Source organism: Euprymna scolopes, chromosome 16, assembly GCF_053919585.1.
Source record: "Euprymna scolopes isolate OS-2025 chromosome 16, ASM5391958v1, whole genome shotgun sequence".
In the NCBI taxonomy this organism is placed as follows: domain Eukaryota; kingdom Metazoa; phylum Mollusca; class Cephalopoda; order Sepiida; family Sepiolidae; genus Euprymna; species Euprymna scolopes.
In genome coordinates, this window is record NC_136497.1 from 26,261,630 (window position 1) to 26,274,990 (window position 13,361).

The window sequence follows — 13,361 nt, forward strand, 5'->3', positions numbered from 1 at the left end:
ATGACTGAGTTATCAAACAATCAACTGTTATGAAACCTTTAAAATGATCTAACACTCAAAATAAGTAGTTTTTATTTAGAATTTGATTTAATTAAAAAAACAAAATACAGAAAAATCTTTATGATGTAGTACTCACCATGGAACAAAGATGTCATATTCCAAACATCACGTAAATTGATCAAGTTGCTTTTTTATATATAGAAAATCATTTTATTTTCAATTTTTATCGATTTTAATAGTAAATTGGATCCATTACAAGACTGGTCTTGATCTCGATAGTTCGAATTGAGTTGTCTCCCCTTTATTTATAAAAATACAGGAGATCAAAAAACAGTGTCTCATAATAAAATTTACTTTTCTTAGTTAAACAAAATTACTTGATCGATTTACATGAATTTTGGAATATGACATCTTTGTTCCATGACAGGTATGTACACCATAAAGATTTGTCTGTATTTTCTGTATTTTTGTTTTTTTAATTGGATCAAATTTTAAATAAGAACCAAATCTATCACCAGTGAGTGAAATTATCAAATGTTTGCATGCAAAGGCAATATTAAAAGAACTGTCATCTTAATGATTTGAAGAGAAAACATTTACAATCCAGGGTCAAACGATAAATTTGTCGCCGTAAAGAAAAAACACTACAGCTTTATTTTAAAACTTTTATTGAAAAAAATCATTTCAGGTAACTTGGTTATGTAGTAGAGCTGACATCTATTTAATGTAACCACCTTCAACTTCAATCATCACCTCGATATGGGTCTGGAACTGGGAACATGTTTTTTTCCATAAGCGCTAGCAGGAGTTTGGCGAATACTTGGTGGATGGTGGCAATCAGACTGGCTTTGATATTGTGGGAGTCACGTCGGTGATATTCTTGACGTATGACCAAACGAAATAATCCAGCAGGTTCAGGTTGAGGAAGAAGGGGGGGAGGGGCGGTGAGAGAAAGGTACAAAGTTGTAGCACTCCTTCTGATACAAAACCTGGGTCTCTTTGGACTTGTGGGCTGGTACCAAGTCCTGCTGCCACACCCAGGGTCTGCCAGTGGTCACCTGATTGCACCAGGGGATCACCACACACTCTTCAGCACATCCAGATATACTTTGGTGTTGACTTTCAAGCCGACTTCAAAGATGTGAGGTGGTATGATGTGGCCCTCACTTGAAATCACACCAAAGATCATAACCGTGGCCAGAAACTTTATTGGGCTGTTCCCTTAAGCGTTGAATTGTCCGGATTTGCATTTTAAGGATGCTGGTAATGGTCCTGTAGTCATAATTTGGATCGGTAATGAACATGAGTTGTACACCGATGCATCTCCGATCTTGCTCATTGAACATTGTGTCACTTTCAGACATAATAAAAGGCTCCTATCGCTCTTGGGATTTGTACACAACTGGCCAATGAGTAAATGGTATGCAACAAAAAAAAAAAGAAAACCATCCAACAGAAATGGAATCATGTAGTCTTTTCTAGGGCGACAATTTTATTCTACCCTGAAGATCCCGTCATGAATAAGCAGAATTATACTATTGTTAGCTTCAATCAGGATGTCTCTTGTCTGCTACATGTCTATGCTTAAGCATAGGGCCACCTGATGATATGTGGCCTTGTTGCCTGAAATGGGGAGAGCATACTGCCTATGCGGTTCAAAACCAACTACTGCTGACAGCATGGATATCTTGGTCATAAAAGTTCTGTCTCTGGGTGAAAAAAAATAACCAATAAAAATAAGAAATCATTTTTAAAAAACAAATTTGATGCTAAGATATGTTTTTTTCTTTGATAAATGAAAACGTGAAAATAAAATATTTCGCTCCACTGATCTTCAGTGAGCTATAGACATGTTTTTTTCTACATTGTCAAGTTATAGCGAATGTGTTTTTTTTTTTAAATGATTTCTTATATATTTTTAATTCTCCGATGCTTTTAAATGTATAAATATTGAATCTGTTATTCTTACATATGTACCAGCATGGTCCACACACACACACACACAAAGACATTAATAACGGTTTCCATTTGATACTAGGGGAGCTTAACTATCTTGTCATTCGTTGTTATACTTTGACAATGAAGAGAAAAAAATAGAAAAACAATGTTCAATGTTTTTCTATTTCACTCACTGAAGAAAGCCTGTGTTAGCTGAAATACTGAGTTATATTGGGGTTTTTTTTATTGAAAAAATCTATCAGAATCAAATTTGGTTTTTAAAGATGATTTCTAATATTTTCAATTCTATGATGCTTTTAAATGTAGACATATTGGGTCTGTTATGATAAAAAATATTTTTAGCACGATGGTGGCCTAACACAAGTTATGAGGATCATCAAGCATGAATTTCTTGCCTTTTGGATGACATCATGCTGTTATAAGTTAATAAAGCTTGCAGGGTTCACTATAGCAATTTCGGCAAAGTCGTCCTTTAACCGTGTATGGTTCTGGATGATGAAACCTGTACAAAGTCTTCTGAATCTCATTCTCACTTTTGAAGTACATTAACTTCTACGTTAGCTTAATCATTTTATTTTATGGCTTATCAAAGCTTTTCTGGTCATTTAATGCTCTATCTAATCATTTTGGAAAAAGTTTTATGCTTCAAGTATTTTATATCTTCAAATATTTATTCATTGTGTTTGATTTAGTTGTTTTGTAGAGAAAAATTGTTTTGTTTTTTTTTGTTTTTGGCTTTGCAGAATATGTAAAAGGAAAGATAAAAACAATAACATCAATGTTTATTGTATTTGAATCCAGAAGTTGATATCACGGACATCCTGATATGGTAGCACCAGCCGAGTACAAGGATTAATAGCACATGATGTAAGCAGATAATTTAAATAGAGATATTTGTTTGAATACACCCAAAATATCATTATTTCGAGCATTGAAAGCAAAACAACAGAGTATAATAAAGATTTTGTTAAGCTCGGTACATTCAAGTCAGATAGAGTTGAGCATGTTTCAATCTCAAAGTGAAGATCAGGGTTTGTTATGAGGTTTATTAGTGCTGTAAATATTTTATATCATAATCATATGATAATGGAGAGAAAATAATAAATGATCACTATTATCTATATATTAATATGGTAATTCGCTTCGACCATTATCATCTTGATATCCCTTAAAAGGAAAATGGAATGTTCCAAATGGCTAATAAACATTTGATTAAATAAAATAAACAAACAAACAAAAAATGGTGTCGCTGGTTATTGATGTGTGTTTTCAAAATGTTCAACTACCGTAGAATTTCCATGGGTTCTGCTAGTTATTATTATTACAACATATTTATATCAGTAATTTAGATAGGTTTGTGGTTTTTATAAATCTTTGCGCAAGAAAAGTTTACACGCCTTCTTCTAATATATAAAGGTAAACATGCATTTCAATGTTAGACTGTCACAAATAGAAATAAATAATCAAGTAATTTTTAGTAGATAAGATATAAATTTACTTAGATAATGCCAACATAATTCCATATATTTAACTAACAAGCCACTTGGCGATGCTCAGTCATAAGATACTTTTAAATATGATATTTGAATTTATTTGTATTTATTATTATTATTATTATTATTATAGAGCCAATTCTCCATCAATTATTACATTTGACTTCTATCTATGCTTTAGATATATTCAACTATTAATTTTTATTCTTTTATAAATAATTTGTTAAAAATTCTTTACATAAAAAAGGTACAAAAACAGAAGAGCTAAAAGAAATCAAATAGAGAACCAATGGATGATAGTCTTCACATCCTTCTTAAAATAACACAAAGTCAGCTGATAAAATATGAAAACCTTTTATGGTTAAAAGTCAGATCATTAGTATAATATAGGTATGAGTAGTATTTTTAATAATTCCTGAACGTTTATGAAAGGTAATAAAAAGTTCAAAAAGGTTTCTATAAATATGTTTGCACTGACTTTTTCTGGTTCTATTTTAGTCCGAGGCCAGAAATTTTAAAATTCCCGTTATATATAAGCAATGCTTCAGATAGTCTCTTTGGAACGTTTTAAAATACTTTTTTTTCTAAAAAGAGCATTTTTATCAAAGTTCACAGGGCTTAGATTGCCCATGCATCTTTTAAGAGTTCCATTACAGGGAGATAATCCTAGAAATTTATCATAACATAATTTTTGTCCAAATTGATGTTTTTCACTTAATATGAAACTTTGTGTTAAATAAATATTTGAGTTAAAACAAAAACATTCAAATATACATATTACATACCATAGACTGTTCTGGTCAACATGGTATATATCCCCTATCATTTATCTCTCTCAGCCTTTTTTTCTTAGGGGACTTTTGCAGGCTTGTCACTATGAGAATCCTTCCAATGTCCCTTTATGTATTGTATCTTTTTATTTCATAATCACGTGTGCTGTTTTCAATCTGTTTAAATATTCTGACGTTTTGAGTATCAACAATTTTATTGCCTTTCTTCGCTCATAGAAGAAAATTAAATTGGGTTAATGCAGCAAGTTGAGGTTCCAAAATTCAGCCTCGTTCTGAGTTCAGGGAAATGGGGGTCATGTGCGACTGTCACCGGTGTTGAGGCAGAATCTAACCCCTTTGAATAAATGAAATGAAACATTAACTCTTTGAACATAGATATAAACAGTATGAGCAAATTTTGGAGTAGTTATAACAGGGTGAAAGTATTTTTTGAACGGTTTCATTTTTTTTTAAATTCTAATTCTTTGAACTGCTTAATTTAAAAAAACAAAAAAAAAAATCAAAATTACTGTTTTATTTTTAAATTTTCTAATTCTAAAATGTTTATAGTAATAAATGCTCGAAAATTCCTTGAACCTCTTTTTTAATTCTTTGAATTGCTTTTTGATTTACTTTTAACTTATCTTGCCTTTGGTAGTATTTATTTGTTGTATATTACACTTTCTCCGTTTTTTCCTCAAAGTTCGAAGTTAACAACTCGGCACTTTATTTAAAACACGGGAGACAAAGTAGCACATGACCAGCTTTCCTCAAACTCAGAACGAGGCTGGATTTTGGAACCTCATCGTGCTACATTAACCTTGAATTGCATTAGTATTATTTTTATATTTGTTTATCTTTTCCCAACATGCAAGCATGCAGTTCTTCTCTCATAAATCGTCTTTCACTTAGTATAATTTATATTTTTCATTCTCTGGTTGGTTGGTTGTTTTTGTTTTACGGCATATCAACCCTTTTCAGGTTATTTAATGCCGAATCTGGTGATTTTGAAAAAAAATTTTTTAATAGAATATATTTGATTTTTTGCAAGTCGATTTCTATTTAACCTATAGTTGGGACCCTAACAGGTACTACCACTCCAGGTCAGAATGGACCTGGGAGCAATGCCAATTAAAGGGTGGATCCACAGTCTCCAGAGCCCGCAAGCTGGGGCCTCACCATTGGATATAGTTTAAGGTCATATCCAGGACCTTTGCAATTAAATTTACAGTTCTCTTAATTTTTCTTTCTTATCTTTGCTTACATTTTTTTTTTTTTTTGTATTTACATGTTAGTGAAATTATGGTTTGTCTTCATTTTTGTTTTGTCAGTTTTACCTATTTTAACAATAAATTTAATAAACTTGCGGCTGAAACAAATTGTTTTAACCCTTGAAAAGAGTTTAAGTGATTATCATCTTTTTCTCACGTTTCTACAAAATGTGTACATATCCGGGATACAGTTAATATATTATAGTAACCTTTAATTAAAGTAATCTTTAATTCTTAAAAATTTATTTTAATTGATGGCTTATAAATGAATATTTAAATCTACTTTTTAACGGATGTAATATTCTTAACTTTTGAAAGAGTGATAAGTTTTATTTTACATTCGCAAATTTATAGTATTAATCTTGAAATAGATTTTTTAAAATCATGAGTGTAATAGAAGTCAAGCATAAAATTTGGATAAAAATTGATGACGTCATCATAAAAAGTGCTGACGTCATCATAAAAGGAGCTGACGTCAGCCAAAGATTTATTTTGCTTTGTTAATTTAGTTTCATGTCCATAACCTTATTAGTTTTCATAGAATGTTAAATATTTTATGAAAGCATTGAAGGTTAACACACCTACGAACAACTGATGATGTCATTAGAAAAATGCTGATGTCAGCAATCTCTTGTTTTAATGCAATTTCTTTCATTGTCTAGGATATATGACTAACAAAGTTTCATTGTTATAATTCAAACACTACCGTGTTTGAATATATGGTTAAGTGGCAGTTTTACTCGTTTAGAACTGCTTTAAAGCTTCACTGTCCATTTTTCAAACAAATTTCAAACAATCAGTTTATAGATCATTTTCTCAGCTATATTGTGAAAAAATTTTTTTTCAATTTTCATTCAGTAAAAACAAAAGTTATGATGAATTTACTGGTGTAAAAATTCGTAAAGAGGTGAATGACGTTTTTTATGACTGGTTTCCATAGTAATCACATTGCTTCAATGACTAGTGTTGCTACTAATTCACTGCTCTCGCGAAAAGAGAAGTAACAAGTGAAACAGAGAGAATGAAAGCAGACGAGTGCCATACATTGTTTTACATATGTATATGTTATGTTTATGGGGGCAAAAAGATAAGATTGAAATTAAATAAAGAACAAGTGAATTTACTGGAAGCCTGGAAAAATCATGGATTACAATAGAAAAATGCGAGTATGAAAAGTAATATGGTTAAGCTTAATCATGGGGAAAAAAAAGGACAAGATATTTTAGTAAAAAAAATATTATAAATTTATAACTTAAAATATTGCAGCATTAAGAATTTTTTTTATTCAATTTAACATTACATAATCAATTCTTAATGCTTAAATATTTGAAGTTATAAATTTATTATATTTTTTACAAGAATATCTTGCCCTTTTTTTTTTTCCATGATTAAGCATAACCATATTACTTTTCATGCTCATATTTTTCTACTGTAATAATAACACTAATGCTTAAAGGGTAAAGGAGGAAGCTTTAGTCTTTTCTCCTTAAGCAATCTTTGTTCAGCTGTTTATTGATAGTACTGATTGTATCTACCTGGCGTTGCCAAGGAGTTAGCACTTTTATATTACATAATACTTTCAAAGTAAGAGGGTTTTTTTTATCATTATTTCAACTCTTAAACTTATCAATAATGAGAACAGAGATGACAAAATCAGCAAGCAGACTGATGGAGAGGGCAGTGAAGAATGAAGGGAGGACAAACTGTCTATATAATGTCAGCATTCATTAAGAGTGAGAGGGAGGAGGGAGTGAATATTAAAAAACTTAAAATAGGATTTTAAAAAGTTTTGTCTCAGTTATACTACTGCATCTTTGAATTCAATTAATATTTGATTGATCTATCATATAATACAGCATAATCGCATTGACACACTGGTTCCCGTCAGATCACCGAAGTTAAGCAACGTTGAGCCTGGTTATTACTAAAATGGGTGACCAATTTGGGAAATCCAGGTGCCGTATGTAGGAGGACGTCGACACCTTCCTGCAAAAAAGTTGCAAAAACCTAACGTTGTCATCTCCCCTAATGGGGATATACATGCGACTGGGGACCACTTGTGAATTTCATACTCCCATGAAACTACCTCCTTTGGAAGAAGCTGGTTAAACCCTGAATAGGGTTGGTGCTTACTGCACACGCAATCTATTATATAAAAAGCAAAATGGGCAGAAGCATTTGCGTATGTCCACAAAAGGCTTTTTGCGTTAGGTTTTCATGTCAGATTCCGGGAGAAGTTTTCTAATACTTTCTTGATCATAATATCTCAGCTTTGCAAACAGACATTGTCTCTATCTCGTTTCGAGTGTTTGTTTGTCTTTTTCATATAAATAAAGCAAAAACTAATCAAAGGCAAACACACCAATGCCTGACCTTTGATCCGGGTAGTATCTGTTCTGTAATTGGTCCTTGGTCAATGTAGGGGAAACCCTCCATACCAAGACAATTACTATTTATTTGAATACTGCCAGAGTACTCACTTTATGGGAGAGCTGGTCTTCCCCCACATTAAAAATGACCTTATGTCTAATTTACTTTCATGGGGAAACAAATGAATACCAAGACAGAAAGCGGGAAGCTTAACTGGCCCCAGGCCAGGTTTTAAACTAATGTTCATTTCTGCACATGCGTAATGACTCCTTTGACTCTTAACTTAATTACCAACTCATTGAATTCATTATCCTCTTTGACCTAATGGTTAGCGAGGAAGACTAATTATCCCACATTTTTTAGTTCAATCCCACCTCTCTATCTTTTTTAAAAAGATTTTTTTTCACATTCTTTTCCTCCTTCGCTGTTCGGGTTCGAGCCTGTCTGCCTGCTTGCCTACTACAACTTTTTTTTTTTTTTTTGCTCAACACAAACCTCCAAACACCCGGGCAATGCTAAGCACCCAGGCTAGTAGTTAATAAAAAGTGGTAACAAAAATAAATGTGTGATTTTCAAAGTTACATAGACATGATAAAAACATGCACACGTGAAGTCATTTTATAATTTTATCAATATAGATTAAAAGAACAAAAACAATACAATTGATATATACTGAATATGGTGAAGGAAGTAGGTATCATGTGACTGTAAGTGACGTCATGTCAGAGGTCAAATGAGCTTCTTTCTTTAGATAGGATTCACCGAAAATGGATATCTCATACACTGCAAGATACTTACTCTTATCAACACAATTTTTTACTAACAGTGATTTTGTACTATTATTCACAAAGAGGTTTAGATAAGGACCAAACTGTGAATTCTTGTTGTGTGGTATTTTACAACAACACTAGTCTGTGCCATGTGGTGTCAATTAAAGATGGGGGATCACGGGTTGTCTATGTGGACAGTGACTGCATAAAAATCATTATGTGAAATTTAAAGACAGACTTAGATCTGATGACCCCAGAGGAAGATTAAATATGGACAGTATAAGATGATGTGTTCAGGATTGGAAACTTTGTTGGTATGGTCACATAGAAAGAATAGATAAGAGTTCTTGGGTTTGTAAATGTAGAACAGTAGAGGTAGCAGTGTCAGTTTGCAGAGTAAACCCAAAGAAAACGGAAGGAGGGTGATAAGGATGAACTTGAGAAAGAAACAAAGACCTGGCCAGAGACATGTTAGTCTGGAAGTTGATTTCTAATGAGCTGTCCAACACATGCCAGCATGTAAAAATGGACATGGTGGTGGTTGCGATGATGATGATAATAATAATCAGCACTATGTGAGGTACTGGCACAGTTGCAAAAACTTACAAAATCAGAAAAGATAGTACTTTCTTTGCTCCCATTGTGAGAAGATGTGACACAAGGTCGAAAGCCAGCACTGAAGAGAAAGAGAACTTTGGCTTTAAAAATTGCCCGAGAACCCTGATGACATTCCTTGTTAAGAGATGCCTCAGATGATTAGCAATAAACTAACATCGTTTCAAAGACAGGTCAAGTCTGCGAAGATGGTTCTCCTAGGACTGCAAGTAACATACCTCGGTCTTACAGAAAAATAAAGACCACCTATTTAAAATGAATCAAAATCTGTCGGACTGATTATCAAGGTAGGTAGGTAAGTGTTTGTTTAACGGCACATCAACCCTATAGGTCATTTCATGCCATAAAAGGTGAAGAGAATATTCTTCATTTGAGACTTTGGTCAGTGGTTTGCTTTATTTTCAAATAAGTTCCAAAAGTTTAATTTTTCTCAGGAAATCTAATATTTTGTAAGGTGTTTCTTTTTCAAATATTGTTTTAAGGTTTTGTTCTTTGAAATATTTTGTACGAATATTTTCATATTTTTTACATTTCATTAATATGTGTTTAATGGTTAGTGGTTGTTGGCAGATTCTGCATTGAGGGATACTTTCTGCTTTCAGAAGGTATTCATGTGTTAGTCTTGAATGACCAATTCGGATTCTGGTGAATATAGTGTCTACTTTTCGTATTGGTATTATGGTTCTCTCTTGCCCAACATTTGGGTGTATTTCTTTAAGTTTGTTGTTTAGTTGTTCGTCCCATAGTTTTTGCCATAATAGACTGATTATCAAGGATGTATCTTCAGTTTTGGTATGAAAATCTCTGCTCTCCAAATAAGGAAAGCTGCAACACTAACCCATCATTTAAAAATCTTTGAAAATATTTACAAACTATGAACAAAAAGAAAAAACATCCCTTCTTTCTCATGTTCTTATACACTAGACGCTCCAGCATCGACAATCTTCGCTTGAAGATAATTGCTGACTGATGTTTGACAGTCCAAAGAATTTTCAACTTTATTTTCATTCTAACTTTCTTCTGTTGAAACTCTTTCGTTGTTGCGTTAAAAAAGGTTTTGTTTTTCCTTCCATGCAACGTTTTCGTTTACTAATACACACATATAAGTTCATCTTTAATTTTGTTTTTTTACATGGAGGTCACCACTTATCAAGACCCAGAAGCCACTCGGGGATAAGGGTTATTGTGTGTACAGTAATCAATGGGATAGTATCGTAGTAATAGTACTGGAGATTTGATAAAGTGTTATTACTTAAAGGGGTGGTTCATCAGGAATTTGTTTCTGTTGGACTTGAAGACATCCAAGTTGAAGTCGGGAGGGACACAGGCAAGCGGCAGAGAGTTCCACAGGTGTGCAGTTCTAAAAAAGAAGCTTTGTTCATGGAATCTATGTTTGGATTTAGGCACAGATAAAGAGTGAGGAAAATTATTGACAGTGGTTTCAGCTAGACGGGTGTTTTTCATGAAAGATTGGCGAGGGGGGGGCCAGAGATTCGAGCTTAGACGAGCACTTGCCATGGAAATAATGATAACGATTAAAAATTGCATCTTTAGCTTAACATCAAAATTCATTGTCAGACATAAATAAAGAGATGGTAGGAGGTCATGGAATTTTTTTATGGAAATCGCTCCAGCCAAGGCATGAAGCAACTTGAAGTAAAGAGCTAAAAAAAAAAAAATTTTTAAATACTGCTTCAAGGTCAAAAACTTGCTAGCAATAAAATTCTGACCTAAAAAACAGCAATTTTTCCCGCTTTTTCAGAAACATCACTCCTGGAATGTGAGGATAAGGAAAGCGAGAGTTACAAGGCTGCCAAAAGTAAACCAAGATCCACTTTTTACTCTTCTTTAAATATAAAACAATGTAAATAGACAATAGATTGGACAATCTTAAACAATTTGCTGATGCAGCGCTTTTTGTAGGAGCCAAGGAGAGACAAGCTTCTATTTTAAATTTGATTAACTCAAATCTAATATATAAAAAAAAAAATAATAATAGCCCATTGATTTAGAAAGAGAACTTTATGGAAAATTGATGGTTTAATATGACAACTTGTTTGACTTTTGGCAGCATTCACCCAGGATGAGTTGAGCTGATTCCTCTCATAGAAACACAGCATTTTGAATGAACATAGACCATGCATGACGGTCCACAGCAGCCAAGATAGTTATGGGCAGCCAATCTCGGAACCAGAGGTAAACACTGCAGACCTATGCACCAGAGGTTTTAATTGTGTGTAACAATATCTTCAGCTGACTTTCCAAGCATCTTCACAAATCTTGGAGTGGTTCTGAAATGAACTCTCCTATGTTGTGGCACAGTGTGGCTGACCCCCCCCCCCCTCCTTGTACACATGAAATGACTTTCCATCCTGACTTGGAGGACAATTTTAAGACAGATTGATCAACAGGAAGTGTGATCTTGAGTGGGGATTATATTCACACAACTTGAACCTACTAGATTACGATCAGTCGAACTATCTCAAAGATAATACCTACTAGAATGGTAAAATGAAGGCAGCAATCACAGGAAAAATTGGAAAATCCCTAAAATGTGTTTGCATAATTAATAATTTTGAACTATATATGGCATAATAAGATTGACACACTGGTTATTGCCAGATCACCAAATTTAAGCAACAATGAGCCTGGCCAGTACCACATTGGTGACCATTTGGGAATACTAAGCACTGTATGTAACATGCCAGGACATAAATTTCCAGGTTGGTATCGGAGGGCATATTTAATCAACTGGGAGAAATCCACCCCTAGTCTTCCTTAAGACATACATCTAGAACAGAAAATTCTGACGTAAAACCTGAGGTCTACTGTCTGCTCTGTCTTGTGGCAGCCATTGCACTTAGATTAGCAGTTGTACCAAAATGTGTGGTTGATCCTGCACAAAGCCTTCACCACTATAAAAAATTCATTTGTGTGTATTTCTAAACAACTTAGTTGTTATGGCAGACTTCATACCTCAAAATCAACAGGAGTATCATCAATTTTGCAGTATATATGCAAGTCTGCATCCAACTATGCTGATATTATTTAGAGCATACTTTGGGCAGGACATCTTGCTCGCTTTGCATAAATGTTAACTGAAAGTTTTGAGAATTAATTTTGTATGTTAGATCCATTGCTCTTTCTGCTTCTTGTAAAGTCGGTTCTCTCTTTCACTCTAAACACATTCTCACACTTGAAGCTATTCTCTATCCTAAAAATGATTACGACACAAACTCAGGAAAGCATATTCCAAAAATACATTGACTCTACAAAGTTCTTCAGAATTGTCTGATCTATTTTCTTGCTTTGTTCCAGCTCGTTTGACTCAATGGTCTAGTGATCTATCAATGCGATTTGATATCTCATTATAACACAGCTTACTATTCTAGTAGATTCTTTCCAAGAACTACAGGCTTGTGGAATTCATCCTACTGACTGTTTTCCTCCTACCCATAGCCTTGATCTTTTCAAGGGCAATAGGCATTTTCTCTCTTTGCTACAATCATCTTTAATACTTGTTGGTTGTTTACATCAAGTGGCTTCATAGTTTGTTTGCATTGATTTAAAATGAATTTATTTTAACTCCGGTAAATTTTTGAAATTTGAAGAAGTTAACAATTCATTATTTTATGGGTCATTCGGCACAAGTTTAATAAGGGTAAAAGGCGAGTAAAGAAATGGTAAAATGGCATTTAACAAACAAGTGAACAAAAAAAGATGAACAAAAATACTGACTTTAAGAACAAGACCTGCATAATGTGCTTCAGCGTAGGAAAAAGGTCTCGGTCCATTAGTTTGAGCATTAATCACATTGTAAGGAAAACCAATTTCAGGCATATCCACCATTAATTTATCTGCATCATAAGTAGCCTGAAAAATTAAGGAAAATTATTGCTAGTTCATTTATTTTATTGATTTCTTCATACAAAATATGACTTCTTTTTTCTTTTTACATAAAATGGCATTCTTCTTTATTGAAAAATATTAGTTAAGTTTTAAAGAAAACAGTTTAAAAAAATTGACATCAAACTCATATCACTTGAAATATGCAATAATCTATTATCATAGTTGGCATATTTCATATAATATTACATATTTCAGCTTTTAGTC

The 13,361-nt window shown here is 33.2% G+C and overlaps 1 protein-coding gene and 1 pseudogene across 3 annotated transcripts in view; one reads left to right on the forward strand and one right to left on the reverse strand.

The window, feature by feature from the left end:
* LOC145295892 (lysophosphatidic acid phosphatase type 6-like) overlaps positions 1–13,361 on the reverse strand; it is a 232,033-nt gene that overhangs the window by 73,999 nt on the left and 144,673 nt on the right. For all 3 annotated transcript variants that reach the window (XM_080141647.1, XM_080141648.1, XM_080141649.1), the window contains exon 3: positions 12,987–13,121. In XM_080141647.1, the coding sequence (XP_079997773.1) occupies positions 12,987–13,121 (135 nt within the window). The remainder of the gene's footprint in view (positions 1–12,986; positions 13,122–13,361) is intronic.
* On the forward strand, positions 7,342–7,460 carry LOC145296337 (5S ribosomal RNA; annotated as a pseudogene).